Here is a 27,235-nt window from a genome sequence, read left to right on the forward strand (position 1 = left end):
AATGGTAACAGCATAGTCTTTTATCTATTGGCTGCTATTAGGGAAACTAATGTTATTTCTGTGGGATAAACTACATTTGACAAGTTTCATGTAAGGTGAGCTCTCTTGCTGTGGAAGCCTAGTAGGAATTAAAGGTGCTTGTAGGTGCTCTACATTGTTGTGCCAATGAGCGCTATGATGCCTGCTGACACCTTACCTGGTTCCTGTCAAAATGGATGGCCTTGTGGGACTCTTACCCAGCACAGCTTCTGACTGGCCATTGAGGATCTGATTGACTGTGCCAATTAAAATAATGTCGCTTTGATAGCATCTGCCACCATAGGGTTGATTTTATTTTCTATCACTCCTGTTTCCTAGTATTGTTTAAATTATCCCTCTTCTTCAGTTGAACTTTTTCTGAACGGTGTGTGTGTAACTCCACCTACTTCAGCAGCCATTTTGTGATTTCACCCATCACTCTGGTTTCAGAATTCCAAAGATGCCCACAGAATCAAAAAGGTTGAGGACCTGATCTCTACATGCTCAGTGAATTATAGAACAATACCTGCAGTCTGTCCATGTCCTTATCGTGTATATTTTTATTCTATGGCCTAATTCAGAATTAAATATAATGATAATAGGCTGATCCTGGTTGTCATCAGCACAACAAAATAACTTCTGCTCAGTTTCTCAAAAGTCCGTCATTATTTTTAAAAGTCCCATTTAATTGAATATTGGGAATCATTGTAGAAACAAACCACCTAAGAAATTAAACTCACTAGGAGATCTTGGGAATTCTTAATGGCAGTTAAAAGCTTATTTATAATTTTAAATCAGAATATGTTGGTGTATGACAATATAAATGTACATGAACCTCCCGTCATTGTTTATATTATATATCAACTTAATCTCATAACAGTCAAAGATTGAGTCAGATACATTTGTCTGCCGTCAAGGTTTCATATGTTAATGACCACAAAACACAATCCTAACCTTTTCACAGTTTCTTGTAATTTTATTGAAGATATGACAAAAATGTAGTTGCGATCTGGAAAAGGTCACACTTTGGACTTAATCTTTTGAGGGGAAGTCTGATTTTGTGCCTTACCACTTTCTGCTCAAGACAAGGCTGAATGGGACTCCAATGCTCTGTGAGGATAATTAAAATGAACCATCTGCAGAGATTCTTGGATCCCACTGGATTCCAGAATGCTCTGGAGGATTTAAAATTCCAAACAAATTCTCTGTTGAGACTGGGAGCTTGGAACTAATCCTGTAGTTTACCACGCAGCTGGGTAATATGAAAAGGGCTAGGAAAGATCTAGAGTGATGCTCGCTAGAAACTTGTATCAAATCCAACAAAACATTCTGCAGAGCTTTCTGGAAGATTTATGAAGCAGCGATGACAGGAGCAAAGAATTCTTACTTCTCCGCTGTCATTGCATTTACTAGTTAATGACCATCACAGTTTTTAAGGTATTTTGGTGTCTAGTGACATTCAAATCTGAGTCTTTAATATCTCTGGAACAGGAAAAGCTTTAAAGATTTTTTACACAGCTTTTTGCTGATAAAGGGCGTTTCCCCACTCACAAGGATCCCCCCTATGCCGCGCGCTGCGTCCCCACGACCCTGCACTCATCAAAAGGCGCCGTTTTCTCCAGCGCCAGGGATGCCGCGCGCTGAGGGGGCGCGACCATGGCAGTGTTGGGGCGGCTTCGCTGTCGCCGCCCCTGTCGTGGGGAGTGCAGGGGGACCCCGCGCTACTTGCGGAGAGTAGCACGGGGCTTAAGGTAAGTGGGGAAAGCCCCAAAATCTCTCAAATACATTCTGGTTATAACTGGATGGTTGGTGACAGGATTCTCTGATCTGTGAAAGCAATCACATGCTCTGGATCCATGTCCATCCTGGTTGCTGAAATCATTTGGACTCTTTTCAATCTGGTTTTAGGCCAAGGCAATCTCTGTCTGAATATAAATAAACCCATAACACTTTGCTTCTCCTACTGGATGTATCTGCAGCCTTTGATGCTGTGGGTCATGCTATCTTACTGAGATGTTTGGAGGTCTCTAGAGTAGCTATCCAGAGTTGTGCTGTGGATTGGTTTTTCCTTATAAACTGGACATAAAGCTTGCTGTTGGTGAACAGTTTTCAATGTGGGATTTGTCCTGTGGGGGTTCCTTAGGGTCCAGTCTGATCTTCTGTGGTATTCAATCTCTCTGTAAAGTCCCTAGGGAAAGATCATTGGCATTTTGGGCATTGAATGTCATCAGTATATTGTTAACATCGAGTTGTATCTCTCTTTATTCATATTTCCTGGTGATGTAGAAGACTTGAGGTATGTCCAGACTACTGTCATTGGGAACAAATTGAAACTGAATCCTGACAAGATTGAGATTTTGCTTGTTGGGACCTGAGGTCTTGAAGGACATTATACTTCCCACTTTCAGTGTAATTCAGCAGTTCCCTTGCTGACTCAGTTGAGAGCCTAGTGTTTATATGAGACCCAGATTACTCCTGGAGAAGCAAATTAATCCAGGTGTAAAAATGCTTTTTTCCAACTTAGTTTAGCCCAGAAGATAGCCCCCCTACCTTAACTCAGTTGATCTGGCCTTCTGGATCTGTCCCGTAGTAACATTGAGACGAGTGTATTGTAATACACTATGAAGATTTATTTATTATTTATTTGTTCCATTTATACCCCACCCTACACCAAAGTCCCAAGGCAGCTTACATAAAGGGGTTAAAAACCCTATCATGAGATCTGCCCCTGATCAACTTGAAGACTGCAGTCAGCACAAAACGCTGCAGCTTGACTATTATCACGAGCTAAGTAGAGCATACCTATTGTAACCCATTCTGCTGCCACTCTATTTGCTGTCCATCAATCCAATTCAAGGTATTGCTTATCACATACAATTTTGTGGACCTTCACATCTGCAGGACCACCTCTCCTCCTGTGCCTCATTATGAAAGCTTCACTTACTTTCACAAGGCCTTCAGTCTGATGCCCTCCTGCAAATGGACAAGATCAGCAACTGCCCAAACACATTCACTCTCTGTTTTGGCTTCAGCTTATGTAATGGCCTGCTTGAAAAAGGCAGACTCCCACACTTCTGGCATTCCACAAATAACATAAAACAGATTTTTTCAGGAAGGTATTTTTGTAAAGGTATTATGATGCAATGGTTCAAGAATGTGCTTTAATAAAGGATATGGAACTGTGGTTACATTACTGTGAATATTATATAATACCTGTTTGCTCTGTGTATTATGTTGCTCTCACTACGCTTTTTTCTACCTATGTAATTTCATTTTTGGTATCATTAATGTATGCCTAACTCTTATATTTTGTTTCTGATTTCTGTAATCTTACTCCTATTGCTTTGTTTATCAGATGTCTTATTTTATTGATTGCTCTGACTTACATTGTTTAAAGCTTCTTGACTCTTAGTGAGAAAGGCAGATTAAATAACATAAATAAATTTACCTGTGGGTAAAGCAGTTCCCTCTAACTTCCAATCAAATTTAAGACTGCCCTCTCTTTTTTGATGTCCTGTATGTGGGAAAAACATTTTTGTAGGTTTCTGAGATGCATGTACACTCCAATGTGTCCTTCACATGTAACATGACTTTTAGGACACTGTTATTCTTGCAGCAATCCTAATGAGATACACAGCCTCCATAGTAGTGCTGAAATCTTGGGGCGGGGAGGTATCAAGCCGAGAAAGAAGAGCTGCGGGGGGGAGGGAGAGAGAGAGGGGGGGAGAGGGAGGGAGAGGAGGAGGAGGAGGAGAGAGAGAGAGAGAGAGAGAGAGAGAGAGAGAGAGAGAGAGAGAGAGAGAAAGTCAAAAGGAAAGTCAGACAGAAAGAAAGGCCGAAAGACAGAAAATCAAAAAGAAAGACAAAAAGAAAATAAAAAACCAGAAAGTCAAAAGACTGCACTTCATTTATGCACAGCTCCTCCTGCGCCCCCCCCCCCAGCCTCACCCTCTACCCACAATTCACCTGACTTTGGCTGCCACCACCTCGCCACAAAGGGTGTGGCACTCGGAGAAGGCTGTACACACTGTGGACTTCCAGGCTCATCTCCCTTGCCACCCCCCTCCCCGGGCTTCATGGCCATACTGGAGTTCAAAAATATGGGAGAACTAGACACTGCTGTGCCTCTGAGCAAGTGCAGAAGGCAAGTGGGGGGTATTTAAAGTAAAAGGAGGTGTGGCTGCTGGCAGAGGAAGAGCATCCTGAGTGTCCTGTCAGAGCCTCTAAGCCCAGGCAAGAGGCCTTTTTACCTTCAAGGAACTGGGACCCGCCTTCCAGGGGGGAATCAAGTGGCAACCCTTGGCACCCTCCCAGATGAGGCCCAATGGGGCAGGCAAAGAGAGCCACTCTCTTCTCAGAAGAGAGTGCAAGGCAGTAGAGGAGGGCTGTGTCTTGTCCTCCTTCAAGAACTGCTCACTGGGGGAGACTTTTGCCTGGCCTTACCTGCAGCGCCCAGTAGACTACCTAGCCCAGCAGGGCCACCAGGCAATGGCAAGAGGAGGCCCCGGGTCTCAACACCATTACCACAAATTTCAAGCACCACCATGGTGGGTGCACATGCATGCACACACTCACTGCCAGCAGCACAGGACCTGTCTTTCTTCCCAACCTGTTCTTGTCCGTATGCTGCCTGATGGGAGTCCCTTGAGCCTGCGGGGAGAGGCACACAGTGCTTCAGGGGAAGCAACTGACTTGTAGAGGGGCAGTGCTATGTCCTTGGCCTTGTTGCCGCCCCCAAGCTTCCTGCAGCCACTGCTCCTTTCCTAGATATAAGTACTGTAAAGCTTAATTTTAAAACCACCAGAGGTGATGGAGGGGAGAGCTTGCCTTTCTCTGCATGAGGGCTACTCCTGCTGCCTTCCCGGTCTGGGTGGGAGAAAGAACGGGGGTTGACAGCCAAATGCATCCCCCACATGACCCAGGAGAGAGCCCCCTGCCGTCCTCCCCCAAGGTACACCAAGGTACACCTCTGAAGCTACACTGCTTTTCAATTTGTTTTCAAGTTGAGTTTGACGAGGGAAAGTAGGAATTTCTCTGAGCATAGTATAATCCATACCAGGAAATATATACAGCATCTCTTCCAGATAGCATTACCATTGTGATTATGCTTCCCACGTGGACTGCGATAGTGTGGGGGCTCAGAAGCACTTTGTGCTGATGTTGATTTTTTAAAAAATTGACTGACTTCTGTGGCTTCAGTTTCTTGAACGATTTGAAATGTCACTACCAAAGTTCTGGGGTCAGAATATTAAAGCAAATAAAAATAAATAATGCTAAAGTGTGTTTGATTTATCTTTTTGTTTTGTGGACTTTGTTTTGGTTGAGATGTGAGCAAAATGAGCTGAGAAAGACAGGCTGAGGTGCCTTTGAAGGAGGAGGCAGTCTGGCCTCCCTGACGCTGACCATGAAATTGACAGGCACATCTCTAGTAAAAGCAGTAATTGTCAGTTTCATCCTCTAATAATTGGTATCTCTAAATAATATTGCTTCTACTAGACTGCTGATGATCTCTTTTTCATTACAGACCTCTGTATTTTGGCAAATGTTGCATATGGAGGACTCCTGGCTCTCAGGATTTTGTGGGGGGAAGCAGCAGTGCTGGGGTGGGGGGAGATCTACATGGTCAACTCCTTCTGCAAGTTTTTCTGCAGGTGATTCAACTCAATATCTGTAGCCATATTTCAAAAAGGAGCAGGTCTTATCAAACTCCCTAGAAAAGGAATTCCAGAATACAGGCATCACCACAAAAATAACTGCATTTCTAATAGGGGTGAATCTTACTTTAGACAACTGTGACGCCTGAAACTGTATCTCTAAAGCTAGTGTTAGTAGGACGATGACCTATATACTCCAGTTGTTAAACATGGACTACACTACTGCATTTCAGCCTCCGCCAGCATGGCAAATTGGCCATGCTGGCAGGGGCTGATGGGAATTGTAGTCCATGAACAACTGGAGTGCCATAGGTTCACCAGCACTGCTCTAAAGGGAGTATGCTGCAAATGAATGATTGCATACACAACAAAATGTTCAAGGCTAGGGAGGGGACTTTTGTCAGTTTTTGTGCCCCTAGTCCTTCAATAAGTGCGGGGAGGGAGCAGTAGGAGCCATGTGTCTCTTGGTTTAAGAGATGCCAATTCCTGGTGAATGCTATACTTCCCAGTCTCGCTACAGTCTCTATAAAAACAGCCATAGAATTATTTGGACTGTCTAATGGCTGGGGTGCAAGCTTGCACCAGCTTTGAGTGTCTCTTCCTACCCATGCTGTGCAATCTCTGGTAGTGCCAAAGAAAGGAACAGCAATTGTTTGGTCCTTTAGGACATTTCTGTGCTGCCTGATCAGAGTAGTGCACAAGGCAGCTTACAGTGGAAACAGGAGGAGGTGCTACTGACCCACTATTGAAAAATACTGTGATAACATCATCAGAGATTCACTGTGTCCATCTTAGACAAAATATGTTCTGTGAATGGTGAAGGTGTTTGTCTGTTCTGTAGTGGGTGTGAGAGGAAGAACTAGCAGTCATGGGATGTTTGTGGCTGGGAAATGAACGGGATGCTGACCCCCCCCCAAAAAAAGTTGACATGGTCATGAACTATTGTGTAGGCAAGAGTGTTTGGCGTCTGCTTAATATAGCTCGATTTGAAGGACTGTTAACTTTTCATTCTCTTTGTCCTGTAAATATTCAGACTAGCTTGTGTGTCGTCTGCCCCTTAGCTCTCTGGTATCTGGACACTGAAGTACTGGCATCTTTGTTCCACTCTATTGTTGACTTATCTGAGAGTATAACAATTTGCCTAAAGGAATGAAGAGAGCCTGTTTCTGAGGTTTCTTATCTTATGAACTGCATGTGCTGTACTGTAGTTCTCCCAAATTTCTGCTTTCCTGGCAGCAGGAAAGGAACATGTGTACAAGGTACAGATATGTTTGCAAAATTACATTTTTAAGTTGTGAAAGTTGTGTGCAGAAGGAGTCTGTTAATAGCTGGGTTTTTTGGCATAAGAAGACTGTGCAGCGAAGGCATGTTCAAACAGTGCATCTCTCCTGGGGATCACATATGGAACATGTTTTGAACTCACTTGCTGCTTTCCCATTCAGGTCTCCCCAGGGAAAACCTGAAGAATCCAGATCCTTCTTGACCCAGTGCAATAAAAATCACATATTATCTTCCCTGTGCAGTACAAAGGTTTCTGGAATGTGACCTCCCCCTCACTTGACTAGGATTCCCTGAAGACTAGGTTTAAAACTTTCTGAACTGTTTGCAAATGAAACATGGTAGCTAGGAATCTGTTCATGTAAAAATTACAAAATTGTTGGAAACTCTTTTACGTTTTTGAGGCATAGACATCTTCTTCATCATTGCTCAGAATGATATAGATTTGCCATATTGGAGGATGATAAACATAATGTATTGTCAAAGGCTTTTATGGATGGAATCTGTGGTCTCGTAGTTTTTGTTTCTATGGCTGGCATCTTCAGAAATATGTCTTGCAGTGAAATACCTCTGAGGATGCCAGCCATACATGCGAATGAAATGTTAGGAGCAAAATTACCAGACCATGGCCACACAGCCTAGAAAACCCACAACAGCCAGGTGATAGACACAGCTTTTTTCAGTAGCCTGCAAGGGAGAGGTTTTAGTTGCATATAAGCAGCCCTGCTCAGTGAGGTATCTCTGACTTGAATTAACATAATGAATTGGACGGCATTTAATTTTTTTAAAAAATCAAAGTGTGTGGTAATGGTCGTCTTGGCTCTGCTAACCTAGAAGATTTTAAACGGCAATATTTTGTGGAAAAAACCTAGTTTTGTGTTGCTGACACTGAGAAGTTGGTCCGCCTCCTCTTCTCCCACACTCTCCCCTCCCTCCAGGCTGGCCTTCATCTGTCATGCATTCCCACCATAACTTGACTCAGACTACTGTAAAGTAGTACAACTGCTTTGAACTCTTCACAGCTTGTAAGTGGAAGAAGCTTTTGCTTTCTGTAGACCACAGGCATGCTGTTGTCAGAACAGAAGATTTCTTAGGTTTATAGCTGTGTTAATTCTTTTCATTTGAAGAATGCTGGCAAGAACAAACAGCAAAAATGTTAAAAAAGAACTTGTCATAGAGTCACCACAAAAACGTCTGGATGCAGCCGCTGCTGAAGCAGAGGTGGACAATCCAACAGAAGTTTTGGTAAGTGAGTGGGTTGGGCTGTTTTGTGAAGTGTATTAATTTGCTGCAAAGTAAAAGGATGACTTCTGATTATTGCTGTTCCTTTTTGGTTTGCTAGTATGTCTCCCCTGCCCCAGATGCTGTGATTCTAATGTAGCATAAAATGTTTTAAATACGGTATAGTTTTTATTTCCTAAATGTGTGTCTTTTGCTGAATTTGTAAAGTAAATCCAGTGTCCACAATTTTCAGCTCAAAGTAGTTTGATCTTTGAAGAATATGTATATTGTTGCTTTTGATGTACTTGCCTTAAGGCAAACATTTAATGTGGGCAGACTCACATATTTAGTACTCTGTTCTTGGTGAATATCTGCAGTGGGGGAAACATTGCAGTGGACATGTACTGAAATGAGCCTGCTTTATTCTGCTGATGGGTGTTGACCATTTGTGCTGAATTGGAAGAGCTGTATGATTTACTTCTGGTTGCATTTCCTTATGTTTTGCTGTGTATTTTCTTATATATTTAAGTGAAGGGAAAAGGAGGAATGTTCTGATTTTAACAGTCTGTGAGTCGACACACCTAATTTTAAGAGGTCCACTAGCACACTTCTCTCATTTGTTCTTTCAGCTGTTTGCCAAGGAATTAACTAGAAAACTGTGTTTTTAAACTTCGCAACTTCAACTAAGTACCTGTTACAACTGCCAAGCCATCAGTATTGGACCTAGGTGTATTGTTAATCTATCAAGGGTAAAGTTTACTGAATAGTTCTCAGACATGGGGGTACTCCAAGGAGGAATAGACCTGTTGTATTAGAGACATTCACATGGAATGTGAAGGGTAAAAACAACAACAAACCATCAGGGAGTGGTATTCTAGATTCCTGCCGGGTTTTGTTTCTGTATCCTTCCTGCAAAATCCGTACGGATTCATCATTCCAGATGCATTTTATTTTCATAATTTTTTGATGAGGGCAGTAGGTAATTGAGGAGGGGGTTATGTCCTAATAGCTTCTTAGTTGATACCAAAGGAAGTATGTACTTGTACAAACTTTGGGAGCCACACCCAACATTTCCTTTTTCTGTGTGTGTTAAGAAGCCAGTAATCGTTGGGTGTGCATTACGCATGAGGTGCAGTTTTCCACCAGAGACATTTTCAGCAAGTGTTTGTTGTTTCAGCCCTTTTTTAAAAATGCTTGTTAGATTCTAAATAAAGAACAAATGTGTTCTCCAAGGTAAGGATTTAAAGAGAATGGTGTTGTTTATTTGTAGTACGTTTGCCCTTTGCTTCTGAAACAAGGGAGCTGGGAAGACTAGCAACAGCCTTCTTGTTCTTCTTCCCATGCAGAACTGACATAGGAATCACGCGGGAACCTGTGGTCTGCTTTTGACTTTTATTACATATATCCACCCAGTGCTTTCAGGTGAAAAACTTAGAAGGCGGCTAAGAATTAAAACAGTAACCTTTTAGTTCCATATTTCATTTATATGTTGTACCCTTCCTTTCTGTCCAGTAGATATTCAAAGTAGCTTACAATCCTTCTCTTCTCATCCATTTTAACTTCACAATGGCCCTGTGATATAAGTTAGGCTGAGTGTGAGTGACAGGCCCAAGTTCGCCAAGCAGGCTTCTGTGGCAGAGAAGTAAAGTTGCTAGCTGCAGCCAACATCATCCCAGGGAGAGTTTGGCAGGGGTGGGGGGACAGGTGTTCCCCTGTCAGGTCAGTGCACAATGCCACCTATGGCAAAAAATGAAGTGGTTGCCCAAAACTATAGATTTCTGGGTGAATCCTAGATCATTATGACATCACTTCCTTTCCTATCATGTGTCAGCATGAGGATGACACACTCTTCAGTTTCCTCCATTTCCTCCCGCTGGCCTTGAAGCACCAGTGAAGAATGGAAGGATGTCTCCCAATATAGCGGGAGATCTGAGGAATTGAGATCTGGATCTCCCAGATCCTAGTCAAACACTCTACACTGCCTCTTAAAAAATGTAGAATAGTAGCCTACAGCTTCAGTAGAAACTGTAATTTTCCAAATCCTGAACAGTAATTGTGTTGCAAAATCACAGTATTGTTCCAAGTTACGATACAAAAAATAAAAACAAACGACCACCTTTAATAAGACTCCACAATTGCTGTACAGATGATGTTTTTAACCATCATCAAAACAAATTATGAGACAGGTAAATGGATACGGGGATGGAGTTCTGAAGTAGTTTTGAAGCAGGCTTTTGAAGGTGGTCTTAACTAATGGTTAGGTTTGTGTGGCTTCTCCTCTGTGAGCCTCTCCAACAGTTAAGATTGTCTTCAGAAATAGGGATTCATTTGGATACTCTGGTCCTCAGACATTTAAAGGAAAAAACAAGCACTGAAGGTGAGACTTGTACCTGAAATTGAATTACGACTAATATAGATTTGAACATGGGTAAGGTATTCCCTGTGGGTGGGTTAGACCTTCTGAGCCTGGGAAAGTTTATTTGGGAGCTCAGGAACTTGTATAAGGTAATACGACACTTGTTGGATAGCTGCAGTAGGGATGGGGCAAAAATCTCTACTTTTTCTTTCATAAGTGGTGTGGTGCTCACACAAAAGGCAGAAGAAAGAATCTAATTCCATCCCTCTTCCTCACTACAGCTGTCCAACAAGCGCATCCCTGAGTTTTGGGAATAAACTTTCCTGGGATTGAAAATGGCTTCGGGGGGAAGGGAAATTTGAAAAACATCCTGAACTATCAGTACTTTCCACTGATGTTTTGTGGGATTGAAGCCAAGATTATCTTTCACACATATTTTCAAAAGTCCCAGGTGGAACGTGTGACAGTAACCTGAGTGTATGTATAACTGTGGCCAGATTTTCTTCACAAGGAAGCTGATGTTCCAGCCAAGATGTTTGAAGGCAACATGTGCCATAGATGAGACATACACACCCTTCTGTAGCCACTAATCTAAAAGCACTCCTCAAGTGGAAACCTGCTTCTTGGGGGAGGGGGTTATAAACCCGTAAAGCAATAGTTTGCTTTCTGTAAATATTAGTCAGGATTAAAGGTTTATCCAGAAATGAAATGTAATGTAAAACGTGGTTAGAATGAATCTGGAAAATATGACATACACTAACCCTGGTTCAGTATTGCCTTAACCATAGTTTACTTAGTGCAGATATAGTTTCCTTTTCCAGTCTCTGTTGCAAGCAGGAAAATCTTACAAGCTAACTTGTGTAGAATTGCAGTCTTCTGTATCCAGGAAGTAACTATTGTGTTGAGTTGCTGTTTTCTTACTCCCACATAACCAGCTGTTTATAAGTATATGGAGAATAAGTATAAACCAACATCTGTGTCCCTGATGAAATAATTTAAATATTTGGACAGCATGTAACATGTCTGTTTGCTATAAAATCTATAAAATCTGTCTCGTGCCAACTCTGGTGTCTCCATTCATACATGTCCTACAAGTCTTATTGCTACGTCTATGAATTTTCAATGGATTAAATTAAAAAATAATTTAGTATTTTACAACATATTACATAGTCTTTTAAATTTTACAATTTTGCATATTTGGGGTTAAATCCATGTTAAGATTCGAGAAAGTCATAGACTAGCTGTAGATTTGAGTCTAGTAGCACCTTGGAATCCAGCAAGATTTTCTGGGTATATGATTTTGAGAATCAGAGCTCCTTTTGTCAGATAAGAATTGGAATAGAGATCTCCAAATCCTTATATCCCAATCAGAAGGGAGTCAGGATGTAGAGGTACAATGCACACTGTAAACCACTTGATTAGAACAGAGGGGAAGTGCTTGGGTACAGAAAATTAGCATATGTAATAGCGTAACCCTGTTTATAAGTTTTTATAAGGTTTTTTGTCTCAACATTGCAGAATGTTTTTGAATTTTTTATAAATGACAGCAGAATAATGACTTTTAAGTTTCATGCTGAAAAATTACCTGTGGAATCTCAAATGGGAAGGTGGCTCTTGCAACAGATCACTATCTCTACATAGTTCTAGAACCTTTTATGACACGTCTTAAACATACAGATTTCTCTCCCACATCTTTTAAATATGAATGTGTTGTAGCTCGAGCATGTCTGTTTTAATCATAATTTGTAAGCCCAAATGTGAAGTAACTGGACTTGCTAGTGCTGGAATTTTTTTTTAGTGTATTACTTTGTCCGTTATGTCTTTTCTTCCACTTCTCCCACTTTTGGGGGCCAAGCAGCACCCCAGGAATCTCTTATAACTTGCAAGATTTTGAAAGGGGAAAACATTCAGGAAATAAGTTGCTTTCTTTATAGACATCATCTAAGAGGCATGGTGTCTTCCTTTTCCCCTTGTCTGTTCATTTCTTTATGTTTCCCAGCTTCTTCTGTGTGTGTGTTTGGTTTTTTTGCCTTTTGTCACCTCTGCTCTTTGCTCCCTTTGCTTCTTCTTTCTGGTTTCCCTTTGATAGGAGGGTTATTTTCTGATTTTTTTTGTCATGATTGGGTGCTCAAGGAAGTTTGCAAAATAAACACTTTAGTTGTGTCACTGCGGTGGGGGAAAGTGGTCCCAGCAGACATGGGGTCGTCAAGGCAAGAGACAGAGGTGATTTTCCATTGCCTGCATCGGTGGACTTCCTTGCTGGTCTCCCATCCAAGTATTACCTAGTAGTGCTGACCTTGCTTAGATTCCAAGATCTGTTGATATTAGGCTAGTCTGAGCCATTTTGGTCAGGGCTGCATCACTGTAGCAGTGCTAAACTCTTTTGTTGTTTCACAGAATTCTTAGTTCTTGGCCTTCTTCTCGTATTGCTTGCATTAGTAAATTAATGAGAAAGGACACAGTTCTAGATTCTGTTTTAAAGAGACATAGGCTTCTAATTCAGGGGTCTCCAGTAGGCAGGTCGTAAGCTATCTGCAGTTTGTGAATCCTCTAGAAGACCCAAGAAAAGGCTGTGGAAATATCTAGACTTTTTAAAATACCCGTATATACTTGTGTATAAGTCGACCCAAATATAAGTCGAGGCATCTAATTTTACCACAAAAACTGGGAAAACTTATTGACTCGTATAAGTCGAGGGTGGGAAATGCAACAGCTACTGGTACATTTCAAAAATAACAATAGATACCAATAAAATTACATTAATTGAGGCATCAGTAGGTTAAATGTTTTTGAATATTTATTTCAAAGAAAAACAGTAAACTAGCTCTGTAAGTGGACAAAAGGGTCAACGAGAACAATATGGTAACAACAATAACTTTAACAGTACAAAAACCTTAGCTTTTTTGTAAGGAAGGGTTTTAAACAATTGATCTTACAATAAAAACTGGAATGAACATGCCTGTTCATTGTGACTCAAAACTACCCTGCTTTTTAAAATAATAGTTCATTATTTTTAGTGCACATATTTTTAAAATTGCACATGGCAGGTGTCATTTTAGAAGGGACATTCACACACAACTCTGTCCAGGAGGGAGGAGATGTTTATGTTATGTAGTACCAAACCATTTCAGAGTATCTTTAGGAGACCCTCCTGATGATGCCACCCAGGTTTGGTGAAGTTTGGTTCAGGGGGTCCAAAGTTATGGACCCTCAAAAGGGTAGCCCCATCTACTATTAGCTTCCATTGGAAACAATGGGGGATGGGAGCATCCATGTTGGGGATCCATAACTTTGGACTCCTGAACCAAACATCACCAAACCTGGGTGGTATCAGCAAGAGATTATCCTGATGATACCACCCAGGTTTAGTGAAGTTTGGTTCAAGGGATCCAAAGTTATGGACCCTCAAAATGTAGCCCCATCTACTATTAGCTCCCATTGGAAACAATGGGGGATGGGGCACCCCCTTTGGGGGTCCATAACTTTGGACCCCCTGAACCAAACTTTATCAAACTTGGCTGGTATCATCTGGAGTGTCACCTGATGATATCCTGAAATTGTGGTGCTGCTAGCTAGCCTAAAAACTGTGCCCCCTGGTGGCCAACAAAGTAAAAACCCTAAAATATTTTTTAAAATACAGCTGACGTGTATAAGTCATGGGGGGCTTTTTCAGCACAAAAATGTGCTGAAAAACTCGACTTATACATGCTTATATACAGTAAGTTCTGGTAGGATTTTTCTTTGTGCTGCTTGGCTAATCACATCTTCTTTTAGTGCTCTTCCTGGTCCCTGTTCTGTTTCTAGGACAGAACAGAATCTACCGTATATACTCGGGTATAAGCCGACCCGTGTATAAACTGAGGCACCTAATTTTACTGCCCAAACCTGGGAAAACTTATTGACTCGCGTATAAGCCGAGAGTGGGAAGCCAGGAGGCAGAGGGAGCTCCTTATTTGGGCAGTGACTCCCCCTGATGTCACTGCCCAAATAAGGAGCTCCCTCTGCCTGTCGGCTGTGGCTGGGCTTCCTCAAACCCAGGGGGGAGGCAGAGGGAGCTCCTTATTTGGGCAGTGGCTCCCCCTGATGTCACAGCCCAAATAAGGAGCTCCCTCTGCCTCCTGGGTTTGAGGAAGCCCAGCCAGCCAGGGTGCCTCAGGGTTCCTCCTTCACCCTCCGAGGAGGGCAGCAACAAGCGGCTTGTGCAGCCTCAGGGAGGTCGTCCCGGCCACGCCCCCAGCCTCGGCAGAGGCCTGAAGAGCCGGCTGGTAAGCAGTGACTCGTATATAAGCCGAGGGGGCATTTTTCAGCCTTAAAACAGGGCTGAAAAACTCGACTTATACACGAGTATATACGGTATTAGTGCTCTGGATTTTGTTCTCATCTGAGAGAACAGTAAAACCTGTCTGGGAATAAGAAAGATAATGCAAGGCACTTTAATCTCTGGTTCTTCGCCTCCAGTAGTACATGGCTCTGGGTCTGTTCAGGTCATGTGCAAGTAGAAGTTCTCATGTAGGAGGTTCTTGTTTTCCACCCTTGAGCCCTTAACAATTGCATTCTGAAAGCATGCATGTACATCTAGCATTTTGCCTTAGTAGAATTGGAACATCCTTATAGTAAGCTGAAATCCAGTTTAGGTTTCTGTTCATCATGTTGATTTCAGTGGGATTTCTTTGGTTTCCATTAAACTTACTGTCACTGAAATGTGAATAAGACTTCAGCCCTAAAGTTTAATCCCGACTTACTCAGAAGTAAATCCTTTGACTTTAAAATGGGGGTAATTTCCCAGCAAGTGCATATAATACTGTTGCCTTTAGACCTCTACCAACATGTAGAAATATTGAGTGTAAGAGATTCCATGCTCAAACAATTGGACAGGCACAAAACTGAAGATTAATATATCAGCCCATATCCTCAACCAGTTAAAGAAGTGCTGTCACAAACTCCTGGCCAACAGCATGCTATGATGATTAACCTGCTTTTATTGACAGCTGAAGTCGAACGTAGTAAGAACTTTGAGACCAACAAAATTTTGGGGGTGTAAGCTTTTGAGATTCAAAATTCCTTTTGTCTGAATCATTTTGGTGCAGACCAACATGGCTACCCTCTGAAACTGTTTTTATTGGCATATCCAGTCAAAGTATATGATGAAGTTCATCAGCTAATAGGAAGAATTATCCCATCTCATCATCACCACCAAATCTGTTGATACGTAAATCTAGAGATTAGAGACAGGCAGGACAGATCTTTCTAGAAATGTGAACAAAGCCTCAGGATTGCAGAAAAATCTGAAATCTTAAAAAAGCAAAACATTGGGGAGTTAGAACCCTCCAAAATAATAGGAGCAGCACCTGTAGCTTTTAGAAACAAATGACAACAATGGTTATTGGTAGATAACCAAAACTAAATTTTGGTTTCTGTCTGTAAAAGATGGGAGATTGGGCCTTTTCCAGGGCTGTTTGGACTTTGGATCCAACCAGTTCTCATGACTTCTCTAGAAGTGGTTACTAATTTTTTCTGAGTGCTGAGAAGGGGTTACTAAAGCAACCTCCCTTGTGCTAAAGAGAATGGATTCTACTGTAGGTGTGGGGCATCTTGAATGGGTGTTCTCCACCAATTGCAGAGAGGCAGGGAGTAACCAAAAAAAATCCTTCTCCATGCCCTTCCTGTGTCATGCCCGGGTCATCTTCCCTCAGTTCCCCCAGTATTTCCCTGCCTCTGCAGAGAGCAGACGTGTTTATCAGGCTCTTACAGAACCCTTCAATTTCTGTCTGTGTTTGGTGTTTGTTTGTTCATCTGAGGTCTTGTGCGTTCCTAGAGGTGGTGAGTAGGGGCGCTCGGATTTAGGCTAGTCAGCAGCAGGAAACCAAAGCCATTCCCATCTGCTTGCCCTCCCCTCCCCCCCCCCTCAATCTCCCGCCCAGCCAACCTCCCCTCCGTGCAAACTATGGAGGCTAGATCCTTCTCTCCGGAGAGAGAACTTTGTCAGCCTCAGCTGGCTGAGCTTCAATGACAGCCGCTCTTCCCAAAACAGACAAAAGAAAGGGAGCGCAGGAGAAAAAACTGCAAAAGGCGCCAAATCGGCCAAAACGAGCGCCAAAGAGACCGAGCAGTCGACACAGCCCTCAAAGAAGAGGTGCATGTCCAACCTCGGTCAGGGAGCTACAGCCTTCCCAGAGGCGCCCAGCCCGTAGGCAGGTAGTTCTGGACGCCACTCCTCCAGCCTTCCCAGGGCTCCGGAGCAGTCGCGTCCTCAGGTGGGCGGGGCTACCGCTCTGGTGATTTCCCCTGGAGTTCAAGCGATGCAGGCTTCGCCAGCCCCAGAGGCCTCTCATCCAGAAGGGCAGTTGACTCCAGCAGCAGCTTGGATGAACGCCCCACCAGCAGCCTTCGCTGACTTTCTAAGCAGACACAAATAGAGAAGGCACCTGGATGCTAGAGATCAACGTTTAGCCTCTGCCCAATCAACACAGTTTTTTAAAGTGGAAGAGAGATCCAATTATTAATTTCAAAGACTATCTCAGCTTTGGATTTCATTGCGATACTGAAGATGCTGGAAGTAACAGCCTTTCTCAGTCCCTCCCCCACTCCTAACAAACCAATTAAAGGGATACCCTAAAAGGGAAAACCTGAGTTACTTCCCCTGGGTGAGTGAATAGCTTAAGGGGCTACAATTCTTCCCAGTACCAGAATGCTTCGATTTAAAAGAATACAAAGAGAATGGTTGGCTCAACCCTACCGCATTACATAAAGTTAGTTTGCCCAACAATTTTAAGAAAAGTATCTGATGCCCTAACAAATACCTCATGTCTTTTACTCGCAGTGAACCTCCTTGGTGTAGATGCCCAGGTTCGTTACTGTTTTACACTCCGGAGCCCTTGTTGTACAAGGAAGGGGAGGGAAACATCAAAGACCCACTTTGACAGGAGGTCTGAAGTGCGCATTGGCGAGATCCTATGGGAATGGCTTGGCGGCAGCCATCAAAACCCTGATCTCTCATCCATCAGTGGCCAGAGCCACTATGGTTTGGCTAAAAGACTCTTAGAAATGATCCCGGTTGAGGCTAGAGGCATCAGAGAAGGTGTTGAGAGAGAATCTTGTCAGCAAACTCTTTCACCTTTCATAGCAGATGCCACCTTTCAACGCTGATGGCCCTGGTATGAGCATCCATCGCTTTAACACTTGAAACAGCTAGATCGCACGCGTGATTCTTTGGATTGCATGCTTAGCTAGCTGAATACCCAATCCAAACATGTGGTCACTGGCTACTCCTAATACGGAGGGGCCTGTATTTGAAGTAAAGATCTGGAAGAGGTTTTAGTCCCAACTCAAGGACAATAAAAAAGACAATGCTAAAAGCAGTCCGGTTTCTGATAGACTAAAAACAACACAAATAGAAGTGTCTTTACGCTCCAGATCCCACAAAACCTTACCTAGAACTCCAACGGAAGGTCACAGACCAAATTGGTAAAATCAACAGTCCTTTCGGAGTTACAAACAACCCTTCAGGAGGCGGGTGGCGGTATAACAAACAAGGGAAGTCCGCGCCCCACACAAATAAAACAAACAATGACTATCAAACCATCCCGGGTAGGGTCATTTTCAATGCTTCCAGGACGCTTGGCAGGGCAGTCACGCGGACAGAATGGACCCGGGAGGTCATCTCCACAGGTTATGCCGGTGATAGAATTCAATCACCATCCCATCGCCACCATCGTGTTGATCTCTCCCCTCTCGAATGACCCTGTCCAAAGCAAACAGAACTCCTAACAGCAGTCTTCCTCACCTGATCCAGATTCAAGCGATCGAACCTGTGCCTACAGCGGCGGGAGGCGATTCTTAGGGACTTGATCTACATTTTCTTTATAGTCCCTGCTTAAACGGGGACTCGAGAGCACATTGAATTTTAAAAACGCCTCAACAAATTCTATTCGCTCTACCAAAATTCAGGATGGAAACTCTCCAGTCAATCATCACTGCAGCCCTCCGACACATTGTGGACTTCTTGACTTCGTTGGACTTTAACCAAGCGTATTCTTTACACATCCCGGATTCACAAAGCTCCATCGGAAATTTCCGTTCATGGTAAATCCAGGGACTACCACCACTACCAATTCAAAAACGCTAAGCCGCTTTGACTGGCCACAGTCTCGGCGGACTTTCGAAGGTCCTCCTCTAGTTCGGGTTCATCTTGCACTACGCGGAACAGGGTATCCCATGTATAATTCTTATTTAGAGCGCATCTTTGGTTCGCTTCCAGATCCGGCCCATCAGGCAAGGGAGGGATGTAAAAAAAGGGTACAGGACGCACTCTGTCACGTATTTACACGGTTTTATCATGAGACAACAAAGAAAAGCTCTTAGGTTCCTTCCACAAAAGAGCTGGAACATCTAGAGGCGACTTCTGGACACCTCCAAGGACTCACTCTTTATTCCATGAAGAGAAGATCGAGAAGATACGGTACGCTATACTGGACACTATGACCAACAAACTCAACTCCCCTACTGAAACTCGCCAAGTCTCCTGGGATTATTTATTTCCAGTATTCGATCCCCTAGCCTTCAGTGGAGCCAGGGACTGCACTTAAGACCACTGCAAACTATTTCCCTGAGACCATACCAACTCAGACACATCATCAACAAGTATGACAAAAAACTATCACTACCACTGATAGTACGACACAACCTCCACATGGTGGACCAAACGGTCCAAATCCCGCATAAGGAAAACGATACCTGCATCAAAACCGCGAGTCAGATTTTTACAGACGCCAGTCTTCATGGATGGGGAGCCACTCTCAACCAACAATATGTTCAGGGAACCTACCAGTCCCTGGAGGAATCCAAAATGCACATCAACCTGCTAGAGACTTTCGCCTCCATTTTCCTGGCTCTCCATCATTTTCTTACCACAGATTACAAGCGCTAACACATGTCCCTTGATCCAGACACGGACAACATAGCCGTAAAAAATGCATATCAACAACCAGAGGCGGCTCAAAATGCGGCAACACTCCATCGGAAGCCATGGAAAATCCTTCTCGATGGGCAGCACCCAACCTACTCTCAATAGAAGCCTCACACATCAAAGCGAATACCAGAACTCAACGGGCAGACTGGATTTAAGCTGGCCAGGAAATATGCGCCGAAACCGACTGGAAACTTCGGGATCCGGGCGGTCTTTCAACCTGATTCATAAACCTTTCAGTCTCCTGAGATAGATCTTTTGCCTCCCCAGACAAATTCCCAACTACCAAGGTTCATTATGTCCACGCAATTATCATCCTCCTCCTCCAAAGCGTAGTGGCAACAGATGTCCTAAACCGCGACGACATGGCCCAACCTGCGCTCCCTGTGCAATGCAGCGTTCCCCTCCAGTTCTATTAATAACACCCCTCGGACTAATGCGCCAAGGTACAGGTGATTGTGGAGGAGTGCTTGTGCGATCTTGGTAGCACCCAGATGGCCCAGGAGACCGTGAAGCTAATAATTCGACAATTCGAAATTTGAGTATCGACAGACCCATTAGCGCGGATCTGCCCCATCACTGCCAACTTTCTGACTCAAAGGTTAGTCCATTAGTCCATCCCAATCCCGGGCTTGGTGGTTAAAGCTAACCGCTGTGGTTCTTTGAAGCGGGACAATCCCTTGGATAGAAGCAACGAAAGCATATGGCAAAGGTGATATCTCACGATGTTGGCAGCCAGGTGAGCCATCTACTTATATTAAGTAAGCCGTAGACAGTTTATCCACTGTTAATATCTACTAACTCATCATGGAAAGCCTTCTTGTCAGGGTGGTGCCAACGTAAGAAAGCTTCGACCCCATAGGATCTTCGGTCAAGGACATCCTTGAATTCTTGCAACACGGTTACTCCATGGGACTCAAGTGCTCCACTACTATGTGAGAGCAACTGGCTGCTCGCCATGCTGCTTAAATTGCCTGTGGTGGACAACTGTCAGATCACCAAACACCCAGATGTTTTGAACTTTCTGAGAGGTGTGAAACTATCACAACCAGCAGTAGTTCACAGGTTTCCCTCTTGGCGTTTACATGCAGTATTTGTCCCAGCTCCCCTCACTAAGGCCCCTACTGAGCTCCATCCAAATAGTTCATCTCAAATGGGTTAGGATGAAGACTCTATTCTTGATCGCTGATAACATCAGCAGCAAGAAGGGTCTCGGAGTTGAGAGCCCTCTCTGTAAACTTCGAAATTCTGCGTTGTTCCACAAAGATAGGGCATGCCTCGCATCGGACCTCTACGTTTCCTGCCAAAAAAGTGAATCCCTACACAATTCTTCGCCAATGTACGACAAGAGATGCGCCATTCTCCAAAACTTCATGCCAAACCCATACGTGATCCCAAGGAAAAAAACTATGGCACACCTTAGATGCACGCCGGTTCTGAAGGCTTACTATCATCGTAGGGACAGAGGACATCCTTAGCAAGACGGAGACCCGATATTCGTCAACATTAATCCGCCCCAACACCGGATCTCAGATGTCTAAGCAGAAGCGATCCAGCAGCACTCTGAAAACGCATGCATTCTCGGGGCTTACAAAGCATCAGGGTCTCCCTATTCCATCGGGAATTACCGCGACACTGCTCCGTTCACATGATACCGGCAACTAACGCCGCTTTCAGAATCATGCCTCAGTGGAAGACATCTGCAAGCAGTGACAACTTGGTCTTTCATATCCACCTTTGTCCGTCACTACAAAATTCAGTCCCTAGCCTCGGCAGAGTCAGCCTTGTGCAAAGGGTACTGGAGAGTATTATCGGGGGGGGATTAATGAAACCCACCAGGTATTCGGACACTGACTTTCGGGGAGGTCCCATTCAAGATGTCTCCCACACCTACAGTAGAAGGATCCATTGGATACCTCACCGTGAAGGGTCTTTCTACTGTAGGTTAGTGGGAACATCTTGGTCTCTCCCTGGTTTGTATTGCTCCCGATTCTACTCTCCAAAATAACCAGAACGCTTATCTGTTCCTCTCATGTTTCATAGTTTAGGGTTTCTGTTGAGCCGTTGTTTGTCTCCATGTCAAAGTTATATGTTACCTGTTCCTTGTTTTTTGGTACTACTATGCCAGGCGGGGGAACTGAGGGAAGATGACCCCGGGCATGACACAGGAAGGGCATGGAGAAGGGGTTTTTTTGGTTACTCCCTGCCTCTCTGCAATTGGTGGAGAACACCCATTCAAGATGCCCCACTAACCTACAGTAGAAAGACCCTTCACGGTGAGTATCCAATGGATCCTTCTCCACATATTTCTTGCTCCTACAACCTTACATGTAGAGCTTTGAAAGGGATTGAGAAACATTGCACATTTATATTGCTTGAATCCTTTCCAATCTTATGGTTATGGGACTATATTGTAATTCTATGTTTTCTTCATTTCACAACTAAAATTCTTACTACAACTAAAATAGTGTTTATTTGATTATAATGCTAGAAAAATGAATTATGCAAAAGAACAGAGAATATGTTTGGGTGATAGCCACATGATTGATCAGTCTACATAACGAGTTCTAAACTCTTTACCTGCTTTACCAATTTTTCCCATTGTGAGAGAATATCCAATGGAAAATGGTTGTAAGGAAATGTAAGAGGTCCTGTTTCCCTGGAAAGAGGTAGTGTTAGTTTAAGTAATGCCAAAGTCAATACTTTGTCCTCATTTTCTTTTGTTTGAAATGATGAGATATCCTTCCTGTCACTGATTATACATATTCTTAGAAAATGCAGTGAATAACAATTAAGAGAGAAAGAACACGTTGGATCTTATTCCAGACACAGAACTAAACAAATGTATGTAAGCGACTGATTTTCGAAGTAGTATAGAATCTTAATGAAGTTTTTAACAGCTATGTTTTAGCAGCTAGGTCATCCAGCAAAACTGGAGGAACTTTGTTGCTATCAATTGCAAAACCTTCTTAGGAGTTTGAAATTAGATAGGCAGAATAATATCCTTCAGTGACAAATATGAAACATCCAAACCATAAGATTGTTATAGTGTTTTGGGATAGTAAAGAACTTGTTGTATCTTGTGGATCTATTTTACTGACAGCAGTACTTTCCTTTATTGCAAGGAGACTTTTCCTGATGGAAGAGGCTCTTCTGTTGCAGAAAAACCTTCTGTGTTAGGCTGATTATACCCTACTGCCCTGTGCAGAAGTTGCAGAGCAGCAGGGGAGTGTGCCCTCAAGCACTCTGTGTTTTTCAGCCTCTGTGAGCCTTATCGCCCCCCCCACACCCCCGTTATCTTTTCCAGCCAGCAGAAAACAGCTTTCGACTGACTGAAAATGGACCTGGGTGGGTGGGTGGGGCCAGGCCTGGCAAGGTGGGGTGAGGGGGTGATTTCCACATGCCTCAGGCGCACCCCCGGTGCAGCATGCACACACACACCCCTTGTAGCTCTGCCACTGGCTCTGTGCCACAGCAAGAGAATTTCAGGCTTTCCATCTTCTGTCTTGTCTGGATTCAGCTTAGCTTGTTTTTCCTTATCCACATGTGTACAACATCCGCCTCAGCACACCAAACACTGAAGCTTTACTGAAACATGAAAGTAGGTTAATCAAAGAAAGCTCAAACTAAGCAGCATGATTGTATTTTAAATTAGTAGCACCTGAATAAAAGTAGTAACGATAATAGTAAATCCCTAATAAATATATTTGAATAACTTATTGTGTATCACTTGAGCAACATTACCAGGAAATGTGAATGTAGAAGAAATGAACAAATTAGTTGTGTACGAGGAAGTTTCTAAGCAATGGAGATGTAAAAATATTCTGACTATAAATATAAAACTTACAACTATGTGAAGATCTGTACTTTATTAAAGAAACAGAAGGTTCCCAATAGTGTTTCCATTATAGTGGGGGTGGGGGTGGTACATGAGTGGGCATGTTCATGCACACAAGCATGTTTGCAGATTCATGGGAGAAAAATAGTGGGTAGGAGATGTCTAGCTTTCTCCTGGAGGCGTAGGGCATCTCTATGGGTTGTTCCTTTCCCTTGCTTAGGAGGCAGGACTTTACTGGTTTTTTCTTCCACTTCCTCTTCACGCGCTCACTTCCTCTTCACGCGCTCACTCCCCCCCCCTTCAACTGCCAGTAATGTTCCTGCCTCTTGATAGGAGAGCACGACTTCTTCTTTGCTCCCTGTTGGCATCCATGAGTTGTACCTGTGTCTGCTGCACCAGTTTGAAACAATTTTTAAAATGCCATGAGAGTCTAATCTTGACCAGGTCTGCAGTGTAGCAGGTTGGAACCAGTGCCGGATTTACCTATAGGCTTGGCAGGCAGAAGCCTAGGGTGTCAAAATTTAGGGGGCTTCTGGCCAAGGTGTATAATATTTTTTAAACTGTCATAGGCCTTTCTTACATATGCTGTCATAATGCACTGTGGTCTCTAAACAACCCTTCAGTAATTTTCCTTACACTCCATTTCAGAATAATACTGTCTTAAGCCAATAACTTGACATTAGCATTGCTTTCTGTGTTAATTTTGTCACATGCTAGACTTCACTGAAGTGGACCCCATCTTCCTCTAGTTGTGAGGGTGGAAGATTGGGAGGGGCCTCAGAAGTGGAATAGCTGAAGACCTCTCTTTATCTAAATCCAGCATTGACTGAAAAACTATTGTGTCTCACCCCCCCCCCCTCACTTTTTCAAGTGCTGAACCAGTAATATACCACAACCCCCTCTTCTGTTTTGGCACTTGAAGAGGTGCATGGGGTAGATCAGGAGCCACTCAGATCATAGCTTTGTGGACCCAATTGGGAGCGAACTCCCAATGGCATTTTAAAAATGTTTTTTAAATGGTGTCATTCACTGGTCTGGCCTGCCTGTAAGTCTAGTTTGGCTCTCAGATTTGGGAACTCATGTTAACATGTTATGGTGAAGTAGAATAATTTCACTTGCTTTTGGAAACAAACATAATTTTAGTCAGAAAATGTAGTTGTCTAACGTAACTAAAGATGTATAAAAGCAATCTAAGTGGAAATCTGGAATGTAACTTTTTGTTAAAGAGTTGAAGTTTATAACTTTCCATACTCACAAAACCTTAGTTAAAAAACAATTGGAATGTGGCTATACTTAAATGGATACTGGAACCTTTGCAATTAAATCTCATGTTACATATAAATATTTTCATGGAAGGTTGGTGCCATTGTTATTTTCTTATAATTTCACAAAATGCTTGTTCCACGGTGAAACTTCCCATATTGTGCCCCAATTGGAAGTTTTACAGGAAGTAAGAGTTTTCAGGAAACATGTGAAAACAATAGTTTTAGAAGAGTGCAGAAGAAATATTTCCACTTGAGAAGTTGTAACTACTTGCTTTTTCTGCTGCTGTTGGTGAAAGATCTGCAACCTGATCTAAAAAATCACAGAAGTGCTAAGCTTGTCTGTTTTCAAGTTTTAATTGGAACAGAAATAATGTATTCTTACCATTGTTGAAAGAGTAGGGGAAAGGGATGCTTGGGCTAATTCGTTTTATTGAAGATAGCCCTTTAATAGCATTTGACTCCTCCCCATAGTAGACTAATGTTGTGAAGTCTCATAGTGGCAGTGGTTGGTTTTGCAGGGAGAGCAAAGAATGCATGGTTATGCACATGACATATACTCCTAATACAGGATATCCTCCTTACCCTCGCTGGCTTCTGATCTTTAGTTTGACTGATCTGGAGCTCAGTATACCATGTGAATGGCATTTGCTGCATCTTGTTTATAGAGTTATAGAGTTAAATAATTGGAAAAGGACTGAATACCATCTAGTCCAATCCCCTGCACATGCAGAATTACCTGAAATATTCCTGACAAATAAATGTCCAATATCTGCTTAAACACCTTTAAGAAGCCACAACATCCCTGGGTAACCGGTTCCACCACTGAACTGCTCATATTTGTAAAAGATTTTCGTGATATCTCACTGGTATCTCCCCACCCATAATTTAAGCCCATTATTATGAGCCCTGTCCACCACTACCAGTTGAGATAGTGCCCTACCCTCCTCTAAATGACAGCCCTAAACATTCTTAAAAAGGAAAAGTAAATTCCAACTTCAATATTGTCTTCTTCAGACTGAGCATTTCCAATTCCTGCATCCTTTCTTCATGAGGCCTTGTTTCCAAACTCTTAATCATCACTAGCTATAAATTGTTTTGGACAGTTAACATGCAGGGCTAATGGATCCTTGTTGCAGCCTCATTTTTTCTTTCTTTCTTTGAGATGAACTAAAGAAATGTTTCTCACTGGCACTATGTAGAATTCTGATATAGTAGGATGAGTATTTCAGTGGAGATAGTTAAGTCTCTGTCCAGTCACGGCAGATTATTTTCCAGCCTCTAATTGATATGTGACAAAATGAGTCTGGTCTTTTAAGAATTTATTGTGTATATCATCAAAAGACCCTAGACAGCTTGCAGATGTAGGAGTGGTGGGAGATTGGAATCATACGTTAATTCTTTTTCCCATGTGACTCTTTGATTTAAGATCAGCCAATACCCTGCCTGCGTGTTTTTGTATTAAACTAGTTTCTGTTGCGAAAGAAATTTCATCACCTTGGTGGTGAGTGATAAATTGCATAATTCAGCTGGTTGCTTCTGAGAAGATATCTGAATATCGGTACAGTACATTGAGATGTAATTACCCAGTCAGCCATCAATTAAACTGACATCTGAGCAGATAAATTGCAATAGGTGGTATGCCATGTGCAATGTAACTATCAGTCAAAATTATTTGAAAATTTTCCCCTATCCTTCTTAAAAGTGTTTCCCCCACCTAGATTATCATATTAATGAATATTTTCACAATGAAATACCTTTCTATGCTAACATTTGCTTATTTCTTTGCATGTGAGTGTTCTTATTATTCTTAAATGAACCATGATCTGCTATACAAACAACTAATGCATACTTTTCCTTTCTATAACAATCTTTCAGCAGTGTATTTTTTAAAGAAATTGTTCTAGTTGCATACTCCTAGTTCTCTAGCCTCTCCTTGATAGTGAGTCTTTCCAAATGTAACATTTTGTTCTTTTGAACTCTGTCCAATTTAACATTTTGTTTAACAAGAATGTTCCCATGTGGTGGATATAAAATCTGAAAAAAAAAATCCTGTTGACTTTTCTAGATATGTGTGCTTCTGATGGCGTTTTCTAGGAAAAACACATCCCAGTATAATTTTTGCATTTTTGGTAAACTTGAATTATACTAGAAAGGAAAAAAAACCCCTCTGGTAATTCTTAACAAAAACTTTTCTTGGTGGTACTAATTTAAGTAGTCTACAATCTTAAATATTGTAAAAATGGAATGATATATAAAGTACCTAAAAATTGTATGTATCCAAACAACATTAGGAAACGACAGAATTTTGTATTTGTGTCTGTACACATGCACAGCCATGGCTTAGGTCCTAGACCTTTGCTCCCTGAATGGTTCTCCCTGGGTGCTTTGGACCTTACTTTCTCTGGGGGAAGCACTTAGGGACTTACTGAAAATCATTCCAATTGCGTCAGGGGAAAGTGAGCACCTTGGCTCTCAAAGAGAAGTATGCTTGGGGCAAAGGTGTAGGACCCAAGCCGGTGACTTCCACAGTCACCAAAACCAGGCTGCTGAGGTTAGAGATGCTTACCCAGTTTAAGAACATAAGAACATAAGAACAAGCCAGCTGGATCAGACCAGAGTCCATCTAGTCCAGCTTGCTAC

At 42.6% G+C, this 27,235-nt stretch overlaps 1 protein-coding gene across 24 annotated transcripts in view; it reads left to right on the top strand.

Annotated features, from left to right (window-relative positions):
* DOCK9 (dedicator of cytokinesis 9) overlaps positions 1-27,235 on the top strand; it is a 172,488-nt gene that overhangs the window by 38,572 nt on the left and 106,681 nt on the right. For 2 of the 24 annotated variants that reach the window (XM_048492443.1, XM_048492453.1), the window contains exon 1: positions 7,976-8,195. The exons of the other annotated variants lie outside the window; for them this stretch is intronic. In XM_048492443.1, the coding sequence (XP_048348400.1) occupies positions 8,079-8,195 (117 nt within the window). In that variant the 5' untranslated portion in view covers positions 7,976-8,078. Of the gene's footprint in view, positions 1-7,975; positions 8,196-27,235 lie in introns of those variants that run through there. 24 annotated transcript variants of the gene reach the window in all.

This window comes from Sphaerodactylus townsendi, linkage group LG04 (assembly GCF_021028975.2).
Source record: "Sphaerodactylus townsendi isolate TG3544 linkage group LG04, MPM_Stown_v2.3, whole genome shotgun sequence".
Lineage (NCBI taxonomy): Eukaryota > Metazoa > Chordata > Lepidosauria > Squamata > Sphaerodactylidae > Sphaerodactylus > Sphaerodactylus townsendi.